Source organism: Panthera leo, chromosome D4 (assembly GCF_018350215.1).
Source record: "Panthera leo isolate Ple1 chromosome D4, P.leo_Ple1_pat1.1, whole genome shotgun sequence".
NCBI lineage: Eukaryota > Metazoa > Chordata > Mammalia > Carnivora > Felidae > Panthera > Panthera leo.
Genome location: NC_056691.1, coordinates 33,845,885 through 33,872,500, shown reverse-complemented (window position 1 = coordinate 33,872,500; position 26,616 = coordinate 33,845,885). Strand labels below are relative to the sequence as shown.

Genomic DNA, 26,616 nt, shown 5'->3' with positions numbered 1-26,616 from the left:
TTTGTATTATCCACAGTTTTTATTTATTTTGTTTTTGGAAAATCCACAATATGTTTCAATTGTTTAATTGTGTTTGTACAGTGCATGTCATATGTTTAACAAGCCACTTTACCTTGCCTTGTATGTTTTATCATCTTCCCTGTGTTTTGTTCCAGTTCGCCGTGTCCCACCAAGATTCTCTATCCCACCTACTAATCATGAAATCATGCCAGGTGGAAGTGTTAATATCACCTGTGTGGCCGTGGGGTCACCAATGCCTTATGTGAAGTGGATGTTGGGGGCAGAAGATCTGACACCTGAAGATGATATGCCAATAGGAAGAAATGTACTAGAACTGAATGATGTAAGACAGTCAGCAAACTACACCTGTGTTGCCATGTCAACACTAGGTGTCATTGAAGCAATAGCACAGATCACTGTCAAAGGTATGCTCAATGGTTCTTGCTTTGAGGGTCTGGGTATACTCAACTCACCTGACTAATGTCTTCACAAAGTCTATCCTTGGAATTCTAAAAGGAATCAATTCATCATTCAGTATTTCAGATGCCAAAGTCTAATCATATCTATGGTACCATATAGGATACACATGTCTAGCTAGGTAGGCAGATTCTCCATTAAAAGGATTGACAGCCTAAGTAATGATAGTCATCAAAATATTTAACAATAGGCTGGGCCCATGCACTAGCCAGGCAGAATGAGGAATGTTAAATGCAGTCAACCGTTTTGGTAGAACTGATGCATACAGGTTTCATATTAATCCAGAATCCTGGTAAGAGTGACATGATAGATGGGCGCCTGGGTGGCTCAGTTGGTTAAGCAACTGACTTCGGCTCAGGTCATGATCTCATGGTTTGTGGGTTCGAGCCCCATGCCGGGCTCTGTGCTGACAGCTCCGAGCCTGGAGCCTGCTTCAGATTCTGTGTCTCCCTCTCTCTCTTTTCCTCCCCTGCTCATTCTCTGTCTCTCTCTGTCTCTCAAAAATAAATAAACATGAAAAAAAATTTTCAAGAGTCACATGATAGAAAAAGCCAAAGAAGTATTAATAAATGCTCAAATCCATGCAGACAAAAGAAAAAGAAAGATAAACAGTTAAATCAATGTGGTCTAATAATAGATGTTTTAAATTTTTGATGGTTCCTATCACAAAAATCAAAATGTAAGTGGCATTATATTCTATTTTAAATTTATCTCTTACCTTCTGTGCATGAAGTGCTCAAGAAATGTTATTTTCTTTAAATGAATGCACTAAATATAACTAAAGTTCTATATTCCACAAATATTTTTGAAACAAAGAAAACAGAAGTGTGTGAGCCACTAATCGGTTTTTATCAGTGTTTGTAGAATTCTACAACACTTTTGCAAAAAAGGGAAGACTGAAGATGCCTGGGTTCTTGCAAAAGTCTGGAGCTATTGCAAAAATGAACACAAATTGTCTTTGCTTTCCAGGAAGTATGATCCTAAAAAAAGTCACGCACATGTTATAATTGGTGTCATACCCTCACCAAGAATATATATCAAACATATGCCATATTAAAGCAATAATGCCATGAGAACAAAGATACACATCAGTGTCAACATTTAGTCATTTAAAAATAGTGACATTGTATTGCCTATCCTTAACTGTACTAAGCATACTCACACTTCTCCATACATTATAGACACAAAACCTATACTGTACAGTAAATGTGACAGAAAAACTAATGTCTAAGTATCAGTAAACACAGTTTTAATTAGCAATATTTTCACTTGCCTGAATAATTCAGAAAGACATCTAGGGAAAATTTGGATCATCTACTCTTTTGAAAAATTCCCATCCAGAATATTTAAACAAATATCTTTTTATTATTTTCAGTAAAATCCCTTGGCCAAATATTATCATGCTAGAGTTCTTAGAGTAAAATGCAAACATTGAATCACCTCTCCTATAATAACTATTTCAGCTTTAAATATTTGAAGGTTTAGTGAAGACCTTCAAGAATTTAAAATCAGGAGTCACATAAACGAAATTCTTGTTCAATTTCTTATCTTTGTTTTCCTGACTCTTGCCATTCCTTACCCTCCACACCTCAAAAGTAAATAAACATAAGGGTAAATCTTGAAGGCAAAAAGTAAATCAAAACAAAAAGAACAACTGGAAGATAGTGACTGACTCATTCATTCAGTTAGGCATTCATTTGCTTAACACTGCTGGGCTTAGGTATTGAGGATACAGCAATATTCAAGTACAAGTTTACTACTCTTAAAAAGCTGCCATTGTACTTGAGTATTGTACTTTTTGCCTTTATGTTGACAAGGGAAAAGGGTACTAAAAGGCTAATCATCTGAGTGTTATATCCTAAGCTTTTTCCAAAATGTTAGCTAATGGGATTGTCCTTTCTCCCCTACTAAAAATACCTTTCAAAATCATTCTCCAGAGTGATATGCTTAAGTATGAGGTCACCAGTGTGGATGGTTTGTATTGTTAATCAGTAGCATTTTGAGTGGGGTTCTTCTGCTAAATGTCAAGAATTGGAGCTCTAAAAGATGGATTTAATTACGAATATTTGCCAGGTAGCTATAATTTCAGATATTATTGGTATTGAGTATAGAATACATATTATGACCAAAACTGCTTTAAAAAGTTATTTGTGAATGTACTGTAATTTAGTTAAGCATTTTTAAATATTAACTAAAAAACCTGAATTTGAAATTAATCAATTTAAATTTACTATTCTTTCTTAAAACTCTTGGTTAGGTTATATTACTATATGTAAAAAAATAATAATCTATGCCTTACAACTGGAAAACAATATGGATATTATTCTTCCATAGCAATTTAATGCCATTTCAATATATTCCAAATTGTGTTCTTTTCAATGTTGGTATTTAGTTATATCATTTATTTCTTGAAGCAAGGGGCTAATTGGCCAAGGTCATGGTTATAATAATAGTAATAATTGCAACTAATGTTTTTTGAGGGTGCTGGATACATTATAAGAGCATTACTGGAGTACCTCATTAGTCTTTCCAGCAAACCCATGAAACAGTTCACCAACTGTACCATACAAGTTCAGTGATACAGTTTTTCCTATTTCTCACATGAGAAAACTAAAGCAAAGAAGAGGCTATGCAGTGCATCCAGGATCACATAGCTAATAAGTGATGGACGTGGATACAAGCCCCAAAATACAGTGCTGTAATGTGCTTCTAGTAAAATTTGTCCCCTATGCATCTGTCCTACACATGTAGAAAACTATCTTTTGTTTTAATTTATTCTTCAGTAGATACATAATTCTGTCATTCCAGTAGTAGAGTTTATAGATCTTTTTAACACCTTAGATATGGTGGATACTTACTGTCCCTTTTTCTCCCCCTAAGCCTTACCCAAACCTCCAGGAACGCCCGTAGTGACCGAGAGCACAGCCACAAGCATCACATTGACGTGGGACTCTGGGAACCCTGAGCCTGTCTCTTACTACATCATTCAGCATAAACCTAAAAATTCTGAGGAACCTTACAAAGAAATTGATGGGGTGGCGACCACACGCTACAGTGTCGCTGGACTAAGTCCCTACTCGGATTATGAATTCAGGGTTGTTGCTGTTAATAACATTGGGCGGGGACCTCCCAGTGAGCCTGTGCTAACACAGACCTCAGAACAAGCACCATCCAGTGCCCCACGGGATGTCCAGGCGCGGATGTTGAGTTCAACCACCATTTTGGTACAGTGGAAGGAGCCTGAGGAGCCAAATGGACAGATCCAAGGATACAGAGTTTATTATACAATGGATCCCACACAGCATGTCAACAACTGGATGAAGCATAATGTAGCTGACAGCCAAATCACTACTATTGGCAACTTAGTGCCCCAGAAAACATATTCTGTCAAAGTTCTGGCTTTTACCTCAATTGGAGATGGTCCTCTTTCAAGTGACATACAAGTCATCACTCAGACAGGAGGTAAGTCTGGTTTGGATGGGGAGTAGGGAAGGAGGGGAGGAGTTGGTGCCAAGATGTGTGAATGGTGAACAGAGAAAGAACAAAGTGAATGTGAATTTTAATTTTGGAGACTTATAGTTTCTAAATGAGAGGTTAAGATAAGGCATCTGGAAAGAAACAGGCATGGACACCTGAAAGACTAAATAAAGTTTTAAGTAGAGGGATGCATTTAGCATATTTTTATTTTATTTTTTTATAATTTGTACCTAAACGGCTTGAAGATTTTTCTGCGTGAGATAGATGAATGCATCCTCCATGCAACATTTTGGAAACAGGACTGTGGTGCTTTATAGTAGTGACTCTGATGGAATACTTTTACAAAATTATTTAACTTGTGAAAGATTGGATGGCTCAAGATAAGGTTAAAAATAAAGTCATTTGCCAGGGGGTCTTGGACATTTAAATGTCTTATAAATATAAGAAAGGAAGCTACCCACTAAACATAATCTCCTAAGGGTTTTTTTTTTTTCTTTGTATGACTTCATAGATAGAGAAAGACAGTTATCAAGATCTGAGATCAAACTTTGGGACCTCATTGACTCATTTTATTGGGCATTAGAGTAGACATCAAACTATTTTGTGGAAAAACACTCGGCCCTTTCAGTGGTTTTATTTTCATAAGCAGATATTAAACCTCTCTGGTCTTTGATTCAAAGTGATCAATTTTGCCTTGGCTTGGGAATATGACATAACAGCTGTCTTCTAAAGTTTATTCTTGACCATCTGAGAGCTATTAATTTGGCTTCTTATTGCGCTGATGCCTTATAACTTGTGTCCATCTGAGTGTTTTGGCAGCATGCCATTGGTTTGTTCCGAGACTCTACATAGAAACTATATTTTTGGAGATAGTAGCTATAATCTGTAGGCGTAACTCATTGGTAATCTTGGAAATGATTTTTTTTCAGGTGTCAAAACTAGATAAACCTATGTTTAACCACTGAGTTGTCTTCATGTTTCATGCTTTATGAATCATATGACTCAATGTGTTTACTTATTTTCCCTGGCTACTAGAGATCTCAGAACATATTTATAGCCTGCCTGGCTTTGTTTTATTTTTATTCTGTTATTTGGTTCTCACTGGTTTGTTCATAGATTTATTATTTTCTCTAATAATATGAAAGATAACTAAAATAATACGCTTTATCACAGTTATACCTAAAAACATTCATATGTCTTCCCTACTTGGCTCTTGCAGTTTTGTATTTATTTACTATATTAATATACAGAAAAAACACTAGATTATTTTTTCCACATTATTTTTCCTCTCATTGGAATATGTAGAAAACAGAAAAACACTAGATTATTTTTTCCACATTATTTTTCCTCTCATTGGAATATGTATAAATCTGTGATTCTTCTTCTTTTTGTTAACTAAAGCTGGTCAACTGTTATGAGATTGTTTTTTACTGCACTATTTTAGCAGCTCCATGGCCATTTAGAGATAAAATACACAAGAAGAACATATACCCATGCATCACCTTTAATTTTTCTGATTTTTAATGGTGATATTTTAAAAAAAATCTCTGGTCTTGGAGTAATGTAACCAGAGTTTGAATGCTAGTCTATCAGTTTTAGCTCTATAACCTGGGACAAGTTACTTCATTTCTCTGAACGTATTTTCTTATCTAAAATAATAATGACCTGGGGCGCCTACGTGGCTCAGTCGGTTAAGCATCCCACTCTTGATTTCAGCTCAGGTCAGGGTGTCACAGTTGTGCATTTGAGCCCTGCACCAGGCTCTATCTACCCTGACAGCACGGAGCCTGCTTGGGATTCTCTCTGTCTCCCTCTCTCTGCCCCTTCCCTCCTTGTGTGCTCATCCTCTCTCTTTCAAAATAAGTAAATAAACTTTAGAAAATAAAATAATAACCACCATTGGAGTTTAGAGGTTGTATTTGGTCTAGGGCTGCTGTAACGAAATACCACAGACTGGGTCGCTTAAACAACAGGAATTTACTGTCTCTCCGTTCTAGAGGCTAAAAGTCTGAGATCAAGATGTCCATAGAATTGGTTCTTTCTGAGAGCTGCGAGGGGGCTTCCAGGTCTCTCTCCTAGCTTCTGGTGCTTTGCTAGCAATCTTGGCTGCTCCTTGCCTTGTAGAGGCATAAACCTTATCTCTGCCAGCATTGTCACATCAAGTTCTCCTTGTGTGTGTGTCTCTGTGTCCAGATTTCCCCTTTGTAAGGATTCTTGTCATATGGATTAGGGCTCAACCTAGTGACCTCACCTTAAACAATTACATCTGCAACAATCTTATTTCCAAATAAGGTCACATTCTGAGGGTTAGAAATTCAACATATGAATTTTGGGGGGATACGCTTCAACCCTTAACAGGGGTATAGATTAGGTAATGGATAGAAACATTACATAACTTAATAAATAATATATAATCATCCTCATAATGAAAACAGCGAACATATGCCAGGCACTTTTCTATGTACTCTTAATGTATCAATTTTACTACCCAATTAGGTAGATGTGGAATTATCCCACTTGCCAATAAGTCAATTGAGAATTGACGAAGATTTAGGAACTTGTTTTGGGGTCATAAGGTTGGTAAGTGGGAAAGCAGAGTTTATTACTATTTTTTATTTTTTGGGGGGAGAAGCAGAATTTAAACCCAGGCACCCTAGCTACTTTAAGGCATTATTACTTTTAAAATAATAATTTGGTTTTTTTTGATAGTTTTAGTGCCTGCTAGATGTGTGTGCCAACCAGTTGCTCAGTAAATAAATAGAGGCAGGAAACATATATTCACTTACTCCTGTCTTTATTTAAGAATTATATGTAATTTACTTCTGAAATACTTGAGGTGAATATTAGATTATCCCAGTGCAAAACTATTTATATGTAAAAATATTTAGATGTAAAAAAAAATATTTAGATGTTAAAAAAATAAACTTATCTGAAAGTAATGAAAGGAATACTTCCTTTCACGGGTTATTATACTTGATCACTAAATTTGGTTCTAAATTTTCTAACTACAAAATTAAGCAGAAATCTATAATGTTTTATAACTTTTTTTCTGATATGAGGAAGATTTAGCTATCTAAGATACCAAATAGTTCCTGAAACTAAATTTCAACCAAAACATCAGAATCCTTGGGAATCATGAGAATCCTTATATTCAGAACACAGAGAAGACAGACAATAATGACTTTGGTCACAATTTTCTGAAATATCTAGACTGATGTTTAAATAGACCATATTTTGGTTTTCTATGTCCCTAAGGGACATAATATAACATGAGTTACTGTGATCCAGGGACTCTGAACTCTGGATGAATGGGTTACAGATGCATTAGAATAGTCGTTCCCAATGTCTAACTATTTTTACATGATTTCCAAGAACTTTGTGTAATAGTTGTACTTTTCATACCTATTGATTGAGAAGATATGTAATGACATAATGACTAGTGCCTGCCAAGATCAATAGGCTAGGAAAACCTTCCAAAATAGCACAATGATTTGATCTGTTCCCTAGGTTTAATTAACAAAGGCCATTTGATGTTGGTGGACACCTGCCAAATACAGTGATGTTAGTTCTAATATAATTAATGCTGAGCTGCTCCTTTTTTTCTTGCTGACTAGCTATTTCTTAGGATCATAGCTGGGCAAAAACATAAAATCATTATGAAATATTATTTTAGAGAGGTTATATAAAACTTAAGGATATTATTTTCACTGCAATTTTATCTTTCCCAAACCTATGAAAATTTACTGATTTATATGTATGAATCCCTCAAGTATATTTTAATTTCATATGTACAAATATATAAACTTCTATGTCTACTATATCTGAAAGATGCTTGTCATATTTCCTTATCTTTAATTCCCTGGCACTAATAATCCTATTTTTGTTTAAAATCAGACTCTGAAGAAACAGTGTTTAGTAACAAACTGAGTTTAAGAGGAAAGTTATCTATCACTTTTGATCGCATCTAAGATTATTGTTACACATATTGATATAAACAGAGGATTGATATAAATTTATGTATTTCTGATAATATAGAAAATCAAAATATAATCTATTTTATAGTTAATAATATTTCCCCTTAATAGTGATATTCATATAGTTGATAATATTAAGTAATCTTTAGATGGCTTTAAATATGAACATATTTTGCTTAAAATAATTATTTTCTAGAAACACCGATTAATCTTCCAATTTTTTCATAGCTTTAACTCCTTACATTACAGTCACTTGCCACTAGTTCACCTTGAAAATATGGAGAATGCAGTATATGGCCATTGTCTAGGGAAGAATTTATGTTGTGCTAGAAGATTTCCACTATTAGAATACACATTTTGGAAAGATGACTTTTTATATAGTTTTCTTGTATAGGTAATTACAACAAGAACAAACAGTAATTATACTACATAAAAGAAGTGCAAATAAAACTGTGATAGAGAATGTAGTAAATTATATCTCAAACCTAATACACCAAAATGTTGCCTGATGTTCATGCTACTTGTAGGCTTTCTAAATCTGTTAAATCTTAATGTCTTTTTCATTTTTTAGAAAACACATCTGACCTCTGATTTTTCTGTGCATTTAATTGATTCTTGGGAAAAGTCTACTGATTTATATGTGTATATCTTATTAGTAGAGGTCTTTCGAAGGAGAAGAATTATGTATATTTACTAAATAAATACGGAGTAGTCACAACTTTAAACTTTTTCAAGAAGCAAATTCTACTCCAAATTCTGGGCATTGTAAAAATGTTATTAAAAAACTATGACATTTAGAGAGATTATGTTTTAGGTTTCCAGAACTTAGTAAATCATGTCATTAATATATGTTAGCAGGCCTGAATAAGCAAACTAGAAAAAGACTGATTTCCAATTGCTGAAGTTATGAGCCCAATTTAAATGCTTTCTTAAAATAGTTTCTGCAAAGGAGCTAAAAGGAGTCCAGGAGCTCTTGCCGTAAATACAATTATAATAAAATTTTACTTTTTATTATTGATGTTTAATGACAATTGATAAGATTTGTGCAGGTGTTTGTGTATTAAATACTTATTTTATCAATGATATATTTTTAGCAATTACAAATCAGACTCTTTTTTTTTTAATTTTTTTTTTAACATTTTATTTATTTTTGAGACAGGGAGAGACAGAGCATGAACAGGGGAGGGTCAGAGAGAGGGAGGCACAGAATCTGAAACAGGCTCCAGGCTCTGAGCTGTCAGCACAGAGCCTGACGCGGGGCTCAAACTCATGGACCGTGAGATCATGACCTGAGCCGAAGTCGGACGCTCAACCAACTGAGCCACCCAGGCGCCCCCAGACTCTTTGTTTTAAAGTTTGTTTTGTTTTACCATCACTATAATCCTGGCAGCTGCTTTTATTGTTGTTATAATTTATTAAAATGCTAGATACATTTTAAAATGTGTACCTTATTAAAATACTAGGTATTTTAGCAATGATAGGTTTTCCAGTCTCTGTGATATTTCATGTTTATGATATGGTTAAGTGAAATTGTTGTTTAGCCTTTCAATACATGCTGAACCCTTTTCTTTTTAGAGATATTTCCTAAATTTCCATATTTCCTAATATGATCAGCATTTCAGATGACATAGAGATTTGTCCTTCATTTCTTATTCATTCTACATTCTCTGTCTTTGAGTTGCTATCTGATATTTAAAATGAAGCATCATAGTGGTACTACTAAAATCCTTTGCATTTATTAATGGGGTTCTAATCTTATTTTAGGGAACTGATAATTCATATTTGTATTTCCTTATGGACATTAAGTAATCAAGAAGAAAATTAAAATGTTGACACCACTTTTACAGAATACAATGATTTCTTAAATATAATTTTAAGGAAAAATTTAAGTTCTACCTCCATTTCCTCTTTCCACACCTAAATTCTATATTTGGTTTATGGTCAGTATTATCACATCCCCCCCCTTTTCATGTAGCATAATTGCCCTTAAGTTTCTGGGTAGGATCTTTTTATTTTCCTAAGAGTTTTTCAGAATCTCAGTTTCCTATAAAATCTTGTTTAGTCAATTGGTGAGGGAAATATACACTACATTGTACATTACAACAAACATTACAAATGTTTGCAAACATTTCAACAAGCATTTTAATGTTTCCTTCTCTCTCTCTCTCTCTCTCTCTCTCTCTCTCAGAGAGAGACTGGACCCACAAGTGCACAAAACAGCAAAAGCATCAATCTCCTGGTGCTGAATACTACCAACTCCTTCAGGTGGGCCAGACACTCTCCCATCAGCCCCAGGCCCCACCTGGTCTCCGAGACCAGGACTCGGGAGAGAGAGAGAGAGAGAGAGAGAGAGAGAGAGAGAGAGATCGAGAGAGAGAGGGAGAGGGAGAGAGAAGGGAAGGAGGAGGTAGATAACGTAAATGTTAATAGAACCTTGGTCACAACATTTGGCATAAAAGGTCTGTCTGACAGAGGATGAAGTGCTCCCTGTGTTTGCAAATAGTACAGAGAAATAAGACCATTTGGAGCCCCCCTAAAGTGCTTCTTTATATACATGTATTATGATCATTAGGGCTACTATGTTTGAGGAATGCAAAAATAAACCCATTAATTTCACAGCTGTTTTCTTTTACTTTGATGCCTCAGTTTCATTGCTGTTGTTTCGACTATGACTAAATGCCTCTAAGGAAGAAATCTCTTTAGGTGAATCTCTAATTCCCAGGGGGGTCTGAGTAGTTACATCCTAAAGGTATTTATGAACATAGAGCCTGATATAATAAAAGGTCTCTTAAAGCACTGGCCCATTTGCTAGATTTTGCCTGTAGATATCATTTCCCCCTATAGTGTTTTTCAATTAATTTCAATTGCTTCAATTAATTTCAAATGGTTAAAATCGGAAGATTTTACCTAGAATTTGTTATCAACTTCAGTTTTGTTCAAGCAAGTGCACAAAAGAGCAAAAGCATCAGTCTCCTGGTGCTGAATACTACCAACTCCTTCAGGTGGGACGGGCACTCTCCCATCAGCCCCAGGCCCCACCTGGTCTCTGTACTCGTTTGCCTGGTGCCTCTAGACATTTGTATTTCTACCATAAGTTTAAAATCTAGTAAATTAAGTTACCCTCCAGACTACTTCAAAAGGACAAAGTAGAAGCAGAGAACGTTGTATATATCATTTGAAGTCATCTGACCATTATTTATTTTGTCTAAGAGTAGAATGGACAGTATACCTCTGAAACTGTGAGCCTATTTAATTCACCATTTAGGAGAGGTGTCTTAATAGAATTGGAGGGTCAGATGAAGCTTGTGTTACTAAACAAGGATGAAACATTGAGACCCACTGGGAATCTGTTCAAGACAAATTAAAAGCAAAAACATAAACAGTTTAAGTAAGAAAAAGTTAATTAGATTCCCAAGATGTTTTCAATCAATGTCAGTTCATTATTAGCATTAGGCAGGGAGGAAATACATAACAAGCAATTATTATTTAGAGAGCAGGCCTTCAGTTCTGTCCATGTTTTTAATTCTTGACAAGACCAGGTTCTGGTTTGGCATAAGTCAGGAGTTATCAAAAGGCTCTTCTTTCCCAGACTTGTAGAAATTGAGAGAAAGAAAAAAGGAAACAAAAGTAGAGAAAAAGAAGTGATCACACTTGTCACTGTGTGTGTATTTTTAGGCTAAGAACTCCTTAATCATCTGAATATTAAAATCCAATCATAAATTCCCTCTCTGATTGTTCTTGGCTTCCATTGTTGCTCCTGCCAGTGCTTTTGGTATGTCCCTTTTAGAACTAATGTGTTCTCTGTTTGCTTTGCTATTTTCCTGTTTATTACTTCCCTCTATCCCCCCTTCTCTTGCTCTTGATCTTTTTTAGCTTCTTTTGTCTCCGTTTCTCAGTCTGGATGATTATGTAAGTAAGGTCTCTCACTGGGCAAGTACTTAAAGAGAAAAAAGGAAGAAAAAAAAACAGATACACTGTTTAAAAAGTATGTTCATGGAGGCATCAAATTAATGAGAATCTCAAGGCCTGTGATACAAAAAAAAAAAAAAAGAGAAAAGGTTATGAATGCACTTAGAAATAAGAAGCACTATTGGCCACTTTATGCATCAGTCCAGACATGAGTGTGTATACTTGCACGTGCAGGTACACACGCATGTGCACACACACACACACTCATAGGTTAACAGACCAGGCAGAGGAATAAAATAATAATTGGGGTTCCTGGAAACCATTCTGGTAGATCTGTTTAGACTTTCTCTTTTTAAACAAAAGGCAATTTTTTAGTCGTACTACAAGAGAGATGACTACAAAAGAAAAAGTAATACATTTTATATTTCCAAAGATCTTCTTACTTATGAAAATGATGCTTCAAGTATTATTTAAGAAGTTACAAAGTATATTATTTTTCATGTTTTTCAATGCTTATGCCCATTTGCCAAAAACCCTTTAGGTGTTCTTTCCCTCCCAGAATAAAGTATTAGTGTTCTTGCTTTTTTATTAAATATACACAAAATTCTCATGTTTACTTCTGGAAATATGGACCTGGGGTCAACTATGGTGCTTTTAGACATGCCACAGTATCAGGGGTAATGATTCAAATATTTAGTGGCCAGCATGGCATGGCCAACAACCAGTCAGAGCAGACACTGTCCAAGAGCAGTGTAAGGGTAGCTGGGCTAGTGATGCAGCTGAACTACATTAACCTTGTGTACAAGGGATAGAGGACCAATGGGATTTGGTGTTTACCAGGATGTTAACCAGGAGTTGGGGTTAATAAAATTTATTCTAATACAACATTTGGGTGAAGTGTTTTAAGCTAGATAGAAGTCTTATTCTTTATTACATCTGATACATAGCTCTTCCAAATTGTCTATTCCATGAGTTATATGACTAATAGGAGAATTATAGATGACAGCTGTTAAATTACTATTTTTCTGATAATAAACATCTAAACTTTTTGATTTGTGTGGTAATTTAACTCTATCTCACTAGGGACAATATTAAGTTTACATTAGGCCTTGTATGTTGACTCATTTAAAGTCAATTAGGGATTAGAATTATTTGAATGTGATGGGTATTTTGTGTCTTACTTCACCTCTTTTTCAAACTGTGTGTTGGTAAGAAAAAATATTAAGTGATTCTGGTTACCAGTAGGTTTTGTTAATGGAGTGAAGGTGGGATTTTATAGACCTAATGGCAATAATTTTGAAAATTAAATGTGGTGCTAGAGAGTAAGTTCTCAATTTTAAATAAGAATAGGTTTTTATGTATTCAGCACTTGTTATGATTTAGACAATATTCCAAGTGCATGATATAAATCATCTTGCTTAGTACAACAATATTATGAAATTAGTTTATTCTTGAGATCAAATTCAGAGACTGCTCTATTTTGTATTTTATAATTCTACTATATCTTGAACAGATTTTATACTTCTCAAGGACAAGTACAGTGTGAGCTAGCTCCATTAAGCTGACACATGTGGATATATTTTGAGAGGTTTAAGCAGATGCACTAATGGAAGGGTTTATGAATACTCATGGTGATGGTGAGCTCAGTCCTTTGCTTTCCTGTTTTTAGTACCAGGGCAACCACTAAACTTCAAAGCAGAACCTGAGTCTGAAACAAGTATTCTGCTGTCTTGGACACCTCCACGTTCAGACACCATTGCCAACTATGAACTGGTCTACAAAGATGGGGAGCATGGAGAGGAGGTAGGACTGTGCTTCTCACCTTCTGACCATTTACTATACTGGGGCACTACTCTAGTTTGTGTATTTGCTCAAGTTCTGCTGAAAGTTCAGATATCGATAGAGAACTTTGGTGGGTCAGATTTATTCATCAAAAAAAGAACTTGCCTGATAAAAACAGAATATTAATTTCAAGCCTTTGGGAGGATGGAGTGAGGCAAACAACAACAACAAAACAGCTGTTGTTCCTATTTTCAGGTTTCCAAGTTTCTTCTAAAAGTATCTAAAAGAATATAGCCCCTGGGACTCAGGGACTTCCTTTATTTCTCTTCTGCCTTGTAGTACTTAAGTCACTGCAGATATGTGACTAAGTGAGCTCCAAGGCTTTAGGTGGATGAATTTGTCCAAACTGGTTTCAGAGAAAGAGGCCCCATAGCAAATGTTTATTTGTGTGCCAACAGTTATTTGATATTAATGTGAGCACATATAATGTTTGAGTGTGCTATGCAAATAAAATAATTGTGGATTGCAGAAGGCTGAAAGTTGTTGATAGTTCCTGAAAAGAGGAGAAAATTAGTATAATTAATACATATGGTAACAGATATAGCAAGGGGTTCACATATATTAACTCCTTCAATTCTTACAATGGTGCCATGAGTCAGTCTCTACTTCTAATCAATTTCATGTATAACAAAACAGAAGCACAGGAAACATTAAACATTTTCCCCCAAATCTCACACTTCTGAATGGCAGAACTGGTATTTGAAAATCTAGGCAGTCAGGTTCCAGAATCTATTTTTTAAACATTAGCATATACTGCCTCTTCACTGCACTTTGTATAAATTATAGAAATCAGTAGTAAGATGCATCTAACATTTTGTTATTGTGAAATCCAATCCAGGAGCATTAGGACAAAAATCTTAGTGAAACTACAAGTGACAACTCAATCCACACAATTCATCTTATTATACTGCTTAGCGTTCTTTATCTTAAAAAGATCTTCACGAAGCTAGGTAACCCTAAATCCTAACAGAAATACCTTTTTAAATACATACTAAGTGAAATATTATCAATTAATTTATGGTATATCATTCTGAATGCTATAGTAAATTAATATGTCCCTATAAACTTTTATCTTATTACATCTTTTAGAACTGAGCAGAATTCCCAAAACCAAACTCTAAATGGAATGCTTTTACACTTAGCTAACAAAGCCAATATGAATTAAGCACTCAAAAGGTTATAATTGAAATGCTGCTATAATTTAAAGGATTTATGTTACTGCAATAAAAAGACCAGCTTTTATTAAGGCACACAATTCAATGTTAATTTATTTTATATCCTTACCACTACCCAACTGAAAAACAAAAGAAAACAAAATAACAGCACAGAAGAGTGGAAATCCTTTGAGAATGCTATAGATGTAGATGCTTGAATGTTGGTACACCAACTCTGTTCTACAATTGTTTCTTTGGGGAATCCCTTTTTTTCTTACCATTTGGGAAATCTACAATTTCTAAAAGCTTTTCTATTTGTGAGCCAGAATCCCTTAGGGATGTTTTCTCTAGTTTTATATTTGAATTCCCCTTGAATGATTTCTGTTTGTATGAACGGCAAACTCTATTCAATGAAAAGCCTTAAGATTATTCATGCCAATACTAGATTACATATCAGCGTGTATTTTAAGGCTTACTACAGGCTAATGTTCAATATGAGATTGATTATACATAGCTATATTTTTGCTAAAATGCAAGTCAAATTTTAAACATGAAAAGTAAGAATTATAACATTCAATTAAATAAGCCTTATTTCAAAAGCCCTTTATGATGGTAAAATTTGCAGAAAAGTTTCTGACTTTTTTAATGTGTGCTCTATAGCCACAAGGAAAAACAAGTTTTAAAATTGTTTTAAATCAACATAGAATAATGATATGATTTCACATAAATTATCCAGCTTTCTTCAGTAACTAACATCATTTTTATCCCATCAGGACTTTGCCATTTCAGATCTATTTTGTAGCAACAGCATATAACCTGTACACCAGTTTCTGATGCTACTTCTGGTCATATTTTCTTTGCTCCTGTTTAAATTCAGAAGGTCATGGGTGATGAGCTAGACATCTCTTCAGTTGAAATTGCACATGTTGGCCATACTCCACCATCAGGGGTGGGTGTCAGTTTCTATTGTGGGCTACATCACAGCAACACATGCACCTTCAATACAACCCATTTATGGGTAGTGGCCTTTCAACCTTCCTTTTATCTGATGCACTTGGTAACTGGATCATCATTAGAAAGATCTGTGGCTTCCATTATTCCGGTTACCTTATTTGTTGTAGAAATTCACCATTAAAACACTGATATTTTCATTGTATAATTCCCCTGATAGAGTCCTAGATACTCACTGTGGATTCTATTTGTGATATTTTGATGCCTTTCTAACCTCAATAACAGAAATCTGAGGTTCCAGGCAGTGTGATAAAAATGTTTGCATGAATCCTAATGGAAATGACCCAGTTCTTCTGTTACTTATCCACAGCAACGAATTACCATCGAGCCAGGGACATCTTACAGACTGCAAGGACTGAAACCAAACAGTTTGTACTACTTCCGTCTGGCTGCACGCTCTCCTCAAGGCCTGGGTGCTTCCACAGCTGAAATATCAGCCAGAACCATGCAGTCAAGTAGGTGTCTCTCTTTGCTTGTTTTCTGTCCTTTTTTTCACTAGCAGGTGTTGCGGCCTTTTATCCCCACCAATAAACAAATCAGCTAATTTATATGTTTGCTAGTCAGTAGTTTCTATGCTAGTAAGCATCCAACTTTGAGGATTACAACCGTGACCTGTGTTGGTCTCCAACTTGGTCCAATAGCAGATCCCATTCTCCCACTTCCTAAACTGAAAGAAGTCTGAGAAGTTCAGAGAGCTCCATGAGGAAAATGAGTGAAAGTTTTACCAGGCCCTGTATAATGATTTATAAGGCTACAAAGCAAACTTCTGGTTGAGAACACTGCCAAATAATCACAAGAGGGCTTAGCAAACTAAAGAGGCAACAGAGACCATATTTGTATGTTTTTTAAGTACAGAGGTTTTAATTTTGCTAACAGGTCTTTATTTCATGTATTTGTTTCTACTCAGAGAAAAGCTCAGCTCTTGTGACTAGTTTATTAAGTCCGCAAGTAGTACATGTGAAAATTTGGAACATTCATAGAAAATCTGTATTTGGACAAATTTAGGAACAATGGAAATCACAAGTACATTTGCAATCCTAAATTGTATTTTATTTCCTCAGGTTTAATTTCTTTTTGGAACTCGTAACCTAAAGCATAGTTATGTTTATCACAATGGGGGTTCATTGTATCCAGGGAAGATTGCTTTGTGTAAAGTATTATATGGAAGTTTATTTTTGATGGAAAGTTTGGTTACTCATAATAATACAATTGTTTGCTCTTTATTAGTAAGTTTCCATAATTAGTCTATTAAACAACCATTTACCTTGAACAGTTTTATGGAGTTATTCCTTAGGTATTTTTTTATACTTTATATGTGATTTTCGATAGTTACATATGCAATAGATATGTGTGATCTCAATACATTGAATTTTGTAAAGTGGATGCTCTGTTGACCTAAATTTTAGGCCTTTCAGCAAAGACGAAATTTACATTTTCTAAAAAATGAATTTTCTTTCACATAGGCAAGTTTTCTATTATTTCATTTTCTTATAGAAATTTAAAATCTTCCAGGGTTTTTTGAAGATAAATATATATTCTCTCTCTTTCTCAAAACATGAGTGTTGGTACAAAAAGTATTAGGGCTCTGTTACTTAATCCATTAGGGATAATAACCTATTCCCATAAAATTCCCTTTCTTTTAAAAACTGAAACATTTAAATTAATGCAGTTTTGTATTCTATTCTGAATGCCGAGCAGGCTAATAATTAATATTGTAGAACATAATTCTTAAATTCAGGAATTTAATTACAAAAAAATGTGATATGCTTCAATATTGTATTTTGCCTGGTTTACAAATGTATGTATGGATACATACATTCATACACATATATTTAAATATACAGAGCTAGAATAGACATTTTATAACCACATCAAAAGCTTATCTACTACTCTTTATTTTATTAAAGTAAAAGTTCCAAATAATGTTGAATATATTCTCATGGAATAGGAGGTCTGAAGGTAGCAATGCAGTAAAAACCAAGTCAGCTTTTTAAAAAGAATTACAAATGAGTCTTGCTGTTGCATGAATGACTCAATTTATTATGAATACTGATAATGCATATGAAATAGTTTCATAATTTGAAATATAAGAACCTGTAGACAGAATCAATAAAAATGATAGATATTCTAGTGATTTTGCAAATCTTACTCCAAATTTACAAGATTTTCTTATGAGAATTTCCCTATGATCAGTACAGGGAGCTTTTCATTTTGATTCACTATGATGAAGATCACAAGACATGTAAACTTAAAAAGACAGATAACCCTTTAAACAATTAGATACACCTGACACTACATAGTATTAAGACCCACAAAGTCTCAGGAAATAACCAAACTCCATATTTAAATACATAAAATTAGAAATGATTTACTGATTCATAAATAAATAAATAAATAAATAAATAAATAAATAAATTTTATCCCTCTTATTCTAAGGAATTACATATTATTAACTTCCAAATATTTTTGATAACATTTGCATTGCTCTTATTGCTTTTTAAATTTTTTCAAGTAATGATATGTTTGGGTAATTTGATGGAAACTAATCGCTCATAAAGTGACCATTTTATTTTAGAATGGACAATAAGAAAGTTTCTCTTTTAACTCTTATGTAAACTGTGTGAATAACTATGTACAAAATGAAGGAGATTTTGCACATAAGTCATATCTTTTCCAGATGGTTCTCAGGATTTTTTTAAACAATTCTTTTTAATGGCTTTGTTACTGACATTTTATAAAGGATAGATGATTATTATTGATTTTACCAAAATTTGCTGGTGGAATCTAATTCTTTACTAGTAATGATGTCTCAAGAAGAGTTATAATAAATTCTTTTAAAAAGCTGAAAGCTGACATAGGGTAAGTACAAGTTACAGTCAGAATCAACAAGCCTGACATTACCCTCGGGTAGGTAAATCTTGGACTATGCATTTTCATCCTTTATTGATTCTGCATGCTCACTGTATATGGGCTACAATCAATGCTAGATTAACACCTTTCATTAAAACTGGTCAGGCTGGCTCCGTTTTTCAGATAGTCAGAGGGAACACTTTTATATTTGGGCTTTTATTTATTTATTTATTTTTAAATTGGAATTGCTGGAAGGGCATCCAACAATTACTGCAACTTTTTACACTTGAAAACCCTTTCACGAATGAATACTGTACATGAATCACCCTCATTCTAGAATGTAGAAATGAAAGCTTGAAACGGCATCTGTGAAGCATCATCTGACTCTCATGTAATAAATCTTGCCATATTTACAGCTTTTTTAAAGTTGGGTAGTCTGTGCAGTAGGGCTGGGAAATACTGAGGGATTGGTTTAGAAGAAGAATTTAAATTGCAGGTAGGTAATTTTATTTGAGGCTCTATTATCTCAAGGTTTCATGTTCACATATTCCCCCCACCCATTATTTAACAATTATTTCTGGTCATTTATTCATTTTTTGGTTTATTCATATTACTAAGCCAAGGTACATATACTTAAATTTTTATTTTGAGTTTCAAAGCCTTATTTTCATTTTGTTGCCCTTATTGTTCGTTTATTTATTTTTGCCTTTTCTTTTGTTTTATCATTTTTTTTTTTCCAACCACTCCTGCCCTTTCACTCAAACCTTCCTTTAACTCACTACCAAAATAAGAGCCGTCAGCTCCTCCTCAAGACATTAGTTGCACCAGCCCAAGTTCCACTAGTATTTTGGTAAGTTGGCAACCTCCACCAGTGGAAAAACAGAATGGCATTATTACTGAATACTCCATCAAGTACACCTCCGTGGATGGAGAAGATGACAAACCTCACGAGATTTTGGGAATTCCTTCGGACACTACTAAGTACCTTTTGGAACAGCTGGAAAAATGGACTGAGTACCGGATCACTGTGACAGCCCACACAGACGTCGGCCCTGGCCCCGAGAGCTTCTCCGTGTTGATTCGAACTGATGAAGATGGTATGTTGCCTCTGCTACGTCAGTTTGCACCCTTCTGACACAATCTTGGTCTGCTGTCTTTTGATAGGCTAACGGTAATCCGTTTTTTGTTTTTTGTTTTTTGTTTTTTGTTTTTCTGCTCATCTTTTTTACCCAGCATCGCTATAACTTCGTAGTTTTTGCCAAAGACCTATCTTTGCTGCAGCCTGGGCATTTTTTTTTTTCAATCTCCACACAATAATTCGCTTCCCTTTAAAAGAACAGTTTGCTGGTATGACCTTGCAATCCAGGCCGTTCTCTATACTTCCATCTAAAGTCTTCTGCACTTTTTGTGGCCTTTTTGAATAACTTCTTTTACATTTTGAAGTAAACTTTTCAAAACTGTCTTCTTATCTTCTTGTTGCCTTTTTGTTTTGCATATTTCAGAGACACTGATGCTCGACATTCAATTTTTGGCATCTGTTATTTGGAAACCTTTGATACGAGAAAAAAAGAGAAGAAAACCCATATAATCAAGAATCTTTTTATTCTGCTAAAAAGAAACCTTTAAAAAAAAACACACAACAATCAACAACCAGTTTTTGTTATTATTTCAATGCTATTCCTCTTTGTGCTTTAATGCTTTGAGCCTCAAAGCATCTTCCTTGGCTTTTGTACATTTTTTACATGTTTTTCTATTTCTCTGATACTCTTTTTTTCTTCCATTTTTTTTTTTTTTTTGGCATCGGTCATGTTTTTTGATCTTTTCTTAAAAGGTAGAGCAGATTGGTTGAGCATTTTCATTGCTTGAAAATGTTTGTATTCCACAAAGGAAACATAGTGTGTCTGCCCATTTTTTTTTTTAAACCTAAGTAAAGAAAATACTCTGACTGGGTGGGACAAGTGCCTATAATTTTCTTTTATCCAATGATGTTGTTCCAGTTCCTAGTGGTCCTCCTCGCAAAGTCGAGGTAGAGGCTGTCAACTCAACATCTGTTAAAGTCTCATGGCGCTCACCTGTGCCCAATAAACAGCATGGCCAGATAAGAGGATACCAGGTGCATTATGTGAGGATGGAAAATGGTGAGCCCAAGGGCCAGCCCATGCTGAAGGATGTGATGCTGGCTGATGCACAGGTAAGCCTCTGAAAATATGTTTTTATTTATTTATGATACTTTTATTTTAGTCCATACCTTGAAATGGACCCTGTTTGTTTGTTTGTTTGTTTGTTTATTTTACATTTAAAAAATCCTGTACAAAATTCCAGTTTTTAAAGCACATGATGTGTATTTACCTTCTCAGAGGTGACAGCAAGTGAGGAAGTAAATTATAATAAGCTGACACTCAAGCCTAATTAAGAACATGTAACTGGTTTCTTAAAATAAAGATAGTCAACTCTCTATATTGATATCTGAGTTTACCTTTCTGTCTTCAAAAAAATTGAATTGATTTTAATCAAATTAACAGAAAGAATCGTAAGCAGCTATGCTAAAACTACTTGTAACTAAGTTGATCTAATTTCTAAGTGTAGGACTTCTTCTGTTGAAGAATACACATCCTTAATTGAGGAAAGGTATCCAGATAGTATTTCATTTAGTACTTAATCAAACCTTGTATTCACAAGTAATTATTTGATTTCCCGGAAAATGAAGATAATGACCATAAAAATTAATTTACAGTTTCCCAGGAAATAAATGAGAATCCTCTATGTTAAGCCAAGTTAAGAAAAGTATGAAGAAGAGTTGAGTATGTGAGAAACTCTATTGATCCTAGAGTGATGGTTTATAATCATGCAGTCATAACTGGCTTTTGTAATCAGTTGTTTAAAGCAGAGCATTAAATGTTTCCATTTTATTTCCGTAAACTAAAGTGTTTCAAAGGATGATACCATAATACATTCACCTGTATTCTACATATTTACCTGAAAAGAAGAGGAAGATTTCAGTTAGTAACTTATGCTGGGATTTACATATAATCCACAGATAGCTTACCTATACTGGCTCCAGGAGTGATGGGATGTTATGAATAGATTGCTGTGCTTATCTAGCAAATTGGTCGCTGGGCATGGAAATGGATGGGGTTTGGAAAATTTGAAGTTTATTTCAGTAAAAAATTCCTTCCTTTGTGTGAAAGTGAAGTAGACTGTGAGCCAAGTTGAGAAATACTACGTCAGGTTGCCAAATTTTGCATTCTTGTCTCTGTGCAGACAAGAGAGCAATACATATCCCTGTGGCTATAAGGAAAGCATTGACCTAATGTCTTAATATAATCAAGTCACAAAAACACTTATTTAACTAATGGGATCTGGATGAGTGGCTTAATCAGCTCCAAATCCAGTTACATGGTTTTGAAGTCTACTTCTGTAAACTTATATTTTAGATTCATATTCCTTTAGACTCTGGCTGTTGACTTGCTTTTTCTAAATGTTTATTTTGTGCTATCTGTGAAACAGAAAGTACTCACAATCTGAAATTAATAAAGCCATTGTTGCCTATGTTTTCTTTTGTAAGTCTGAAATTATGAAAAAAATTATATGGCCACCATGCTCTGATAGCCTCTTTCATGTCCTAGATATTTTTACATTATAAACCTGTAGTTTTGCCAGTGTTTTCATTTTGGTTAATGAAATTATATGATACAAAATGCCTTAAATGTCAACATTTTTCCCGTCTCTTCTACTTTGTCTTTTATTTGTTAATGTGCTAATTTTGCTTATGTATATATGTTTTTGGTTGTGTTTTGTTTTTTGGTTTTTTTTTTTTGTTTTTTGCCTACCTCGTATGCTAACTATTCATTGAAATTCCATTGCACCTTGCAAGACTTCTCTGGGGCTAGAAGATTCCAATATTTTATGAGAGGTGTTAATCTAATTACTGACATAAATTAATTGCATAACATAAGGAAAAGGTCAAAATAAATGTGATAAAGTAGTGTATGAATAGAAACATCAGCTTTACATTATGCCTTAATTGATTCATTCCAATGAACCACACATTGAAAAATATGTATTATCTGATTTTAATGCTATTAATACAAAGCATATTTACTTTTGACCTCTGAATTAGGGGTGAGGGTGACAGCATACATACTTTCTCTTTGGAATTTTGTTGTACACACTGTTCCAATTGCTTATTTTTTCAATTTTTTTTTTTAATCTAAGGAGGGCAACATTGCCTTTTAAGTCTGCAAATTTCTCTTCATTTCTTTTTATTTTGTTTTCCTCTTCCCCAACCTTCTTAATCTCAATCAGTGGGAATTTGATGATACTACTGAACATGTGAGTAATTTTTGGACGCTTTGTCAAAAACAGATTACAAATGCTTGTTTTTTCTACACCCCTCTTTCACTTATGTGTGATATGTCATCACAGGTTGCTTGGATGCATGAACTAACAAATTATTTTTAAATTATCTTCACTCTATGGTATCCTTTTTATTTAGGCTTTTATTTTGTGAAATTGGCATGTTGCTACTGATTGCCTAAGAAAATCATGAGCTCATGTTGTTTTTATGGCTGCTACTAACTCTGCCTTTTGACACAGTTAGAGGAGGCATGCTTCAAGTGGAGACATCCCAGATGAGAGATATCAGGCTGTTTGATATAGGCCATTCATCTATCCTACCCCAGGGTTACATTTTAGGTGGATAACAATGTAGATCTGGTACTAATTATATTTAGAAATGGCAGCTCTCTGTAATACCCACAGAAATTTGAGTAAAATTGAATGAGTCATGCCAAGAAGCAGAAAGTATTTCACTGAGAGAGGAATTTTTAAAAATATTTTGATGACTGGATTATGTTATTTATTGAGAGCTTATTCTGTAAAGGTTTCCATGGGAGTCATAGGATGTATCTCTGCCTTCTAAGTGCTTACAATAGGTGGTTAGGAAGTATGTAAAGTTCAGAAAAGTTTCATAAAATACAACAAAAGCAATGACCTCAAGCAATGTGTAATTAATTAATAAATGAGTGACAGTGTCAGTAAGAGCTGTAAGTTTGGAGGCCATGGACCAAGAAGAGGTCTTAAAATGTAGTTGAGAACTTGAAAGATAAGTAAGGATTGAAGAGTTGGAAAATGTGTGTGTGTGTGTGTGTGTGTGTGTGTGTGTGTGTGTGTGTATTGGGGAGTTGGAGGTAGAAACATATTTTTTAAAGTACAGGAGAAGCAGTCATTGGGACAGTCAAGAATGTCATATAGTCAATTGATAGTGAGCTTTGCCAATTTAACATGAATGAAGGGATTCAGGCTAGTAAATTAGCTCTAACTATGGCTAAGAAATAACATTTAATATAATGTTGGGAAAACTTGAAGTGTCAAGCTAAAGACGTGGCTTTTAACTCTTCAGTACTGGAAAGATATAGAAAATTAAAAATAGAAACAAGAGACAAACTGATAAGGGTATTCTTTCATTTTATTTATTTATTTATTTATTTATTTATTTATTTTTATTTTTTGCCAAAACACAGGGCTCTTGTTGGGAATGTTGGTAAATATGGTGGGCAAGTTATTAGTTTTAATGAAACTAACAGTGTTTTACAAACTTTTTTGACTGTGATCCATAGTAAGAATGCATTAAATATCATGACCAATGCATTCATATGTTTAAAATAAAGGTCTTACAAAATGATACCTTATTTTTAAATATATGTAAAATTTAATATTTTTCATTAAAGTATATTATATTTCTTTTCAAAATGCTGGTCATTGATTTCATGACCTACTTAAATGGGTTATTACCTGCAGCTTAAAAATGACTTAGTGGATAGATTAGAGAGAAAGAAGAGAGTAAACAGGGACACAAAAACAACGCTTTCACTAAAGCAGTCATGAAATTATAAAAAATCCAACAAAACTGAGACAGCAGAAATGAAAAAAAGGGACAGTTTTTGTCACCATTTTAAAAACAAAAACTTGCTGAATAGGAATTTGAAGAAGAAAAAGAGATCAAGATCAATCATAAGTTTGGCATATGCTCTACCATTCACTAAAGTATAGAAGCAAGGGAGTTTGTTTCTGGAAATGACATTTGAGCTTTAGTTAAGTTGAACTTGAGGGAACAATTGATTGTCAAGGGAAAATGTTCACATATTTACAATGTACATGCCATTGGTGCCCTGATGGGAAATCAAGACAAAATGAATTTAATATATAGATAGAAAAAATTCTTTAAAATTTGTAAATGTGTTTTTTAGGACTAAAAAGAAACACAGCAGGCCAGTAACTGTTTCAGAACATCTGGGAATGCCAACTTTTAAGGGACAGGGACAAGAAGTTGAATGGAGATGAGTTGGGGGAGACAAAGAGAATGAGGAACTGGCCAGGATATCAGCCACACCACCCCACAGAGGGTATGGAAATCCCTGAGCGAGTATGCACACAGTTTCAAAAAAGAAAATATAATGCAAGAAATGATGGGATCCAGGCAGATAGAGGTGTGTCCAGCTGTGATTATACCACTGCAGAGGGTTTGACCAATTTCAAATTGCATTACAATTTATTATCCTGTAACAGTCTGTGTGAGAGGAAGGACATGTGTGGCTAATCTCAATTTTATAAATGAAAAAGACATATATAAGTCTCAGAGCATATAAATTTCTTCCACATATAAATTTGGTGATAGAGGCAAGCCTTGCTTTTTTCTTCCCCTAGCCTTGCCTACATTCAGCAGAAATCCAATAGCATGTGAGAGGGACCTTGGAAGCAATAATGCTGGTGTTTTCCCATTATAATTTTTGGAATACCCATTGTATCTACTGCTACTCTTGGGTGATTCGGATGGTTTTTGTAGTCTCTGTAATGTTAGGGAAACCATTCCAAGGTCCTGAAAATAAAATCTCTCTCCCAAATTTAGGCCATTCATCTGGCAGAATAATTTTTCCAGTGGCTCTTCGGTATGGTATCTGAAATTCTTGAATTTCCACTCTGATGACATTCCTACTATTTCAAGAAAAGAAGATTGTCAAAAACTGTCATATTTGGGATAAGATTCAACAATTGAGTTCTATGATGCCCCTTACAGCCTTATACAGAGAAATCCTCTTGTCTTGTACACAATCCAGTCCATTCCATGAACTCTCACTTGCATTGTCTTCAGATGTGGAAGTCAATGGCATTGTACATTTTCTTAACTCTAACTATATTCAGTTTGAAAGCAAAGCTATCCCGAATATCTGAAAGGTTTTTTTGTTTTTATTTTTGTTTGTTTTGGTTTTTTTTGTTTTTTTACTCTGTGTGTGTGTGTGCGTGCGTGTGCACACGCATGCACGTGCTTGTGCAGCAGCTCTGGAGAAACTAACAGAACAAATTAGTAACCACTCTATGTAAAAAAATCATATAATCTCCAGTTTGGAAGAACAGATCTAAGTCATAACCATCACAGTTTGGGGCCCTAACTTAGAGAAAACTAGAGTTTTAATAAATAGTTTGTGGTATTTAACATTTTCTAAGCAGAATTAATTGAGCCCACATTCATGATGTGGTAGAAAAAGTATTGTTCTTTGGTTTTATGGACGACTCCAAATCACCAGAAAATTCTCCTTATTGGGTAATGATTTTAGTCCATAATCTATATCATTAACCAGTATGTTACTTGAGTCCTAAGAAACTTCTCTGGCTGTCAAGATATCAAAGTCCAACAGATCAGCCATTTGGCAAAATGGTGATAAAACAGGCTGCAGTGGCATCAGTACCATCACTGCTCTGTGGACCAGGCTATAGAGGACGCATGTACAGAGCTACTGGCATAATATGAGTGCTGGTGTCTGGGTTGCTTGCTATGAGCCAGACATAGCCATAAGTGTTTACTGGATATAACTCCTTTAATCCTTCTATTATTCCAACCTTTACAAGAGAAACTGAGGTGCAGA

The 26,616-nt window shown here is 34.5% G+C and overlaps 1 protein-coding gene across 3 annotated transcripts in view; it reads left to right on the top strand.

Moving 5' to 3' along the window:
• Positions 1–26,616, top strand: part of PTPRD (protein tyrosine phosphatase receptor type D) — a 516,904-nt gene that overhangs the window by 329,403 nt on the left and 160,885 nt on the right. For 2 of the 3 annotated variants that reach the window (XM_042912355.1, XM_042912354.1), the window contains exons 7-12: positions 156–425; positions 3,358–3,939; positions 13,507–13,640; positions 16,155–16,299; positions 19,486–19,791; positions 20,692–20,885. In XM_042912355.1, the coding sequence (XP_042768289.1) occupies positions 156–425; positions 3,358–3,939; positions 13,507–13,640; positions 16,155–16,299; positions 19,486–19,791; positions 20,692–20,885 (1,631 nt within the window). Of the gene's footprint in view, positions 1–155; positions 426–3,357; positions 3,940–13,506; positions 13,641–16,154; positions 16,300–19,485; positions 19,792–20,691; positions 20,886–22,999; positions 23,027–26,616 lie in introns of all 3 variants that reach the window. The other variant, XM_042912356.1, reaches the window with a different exon arrangement.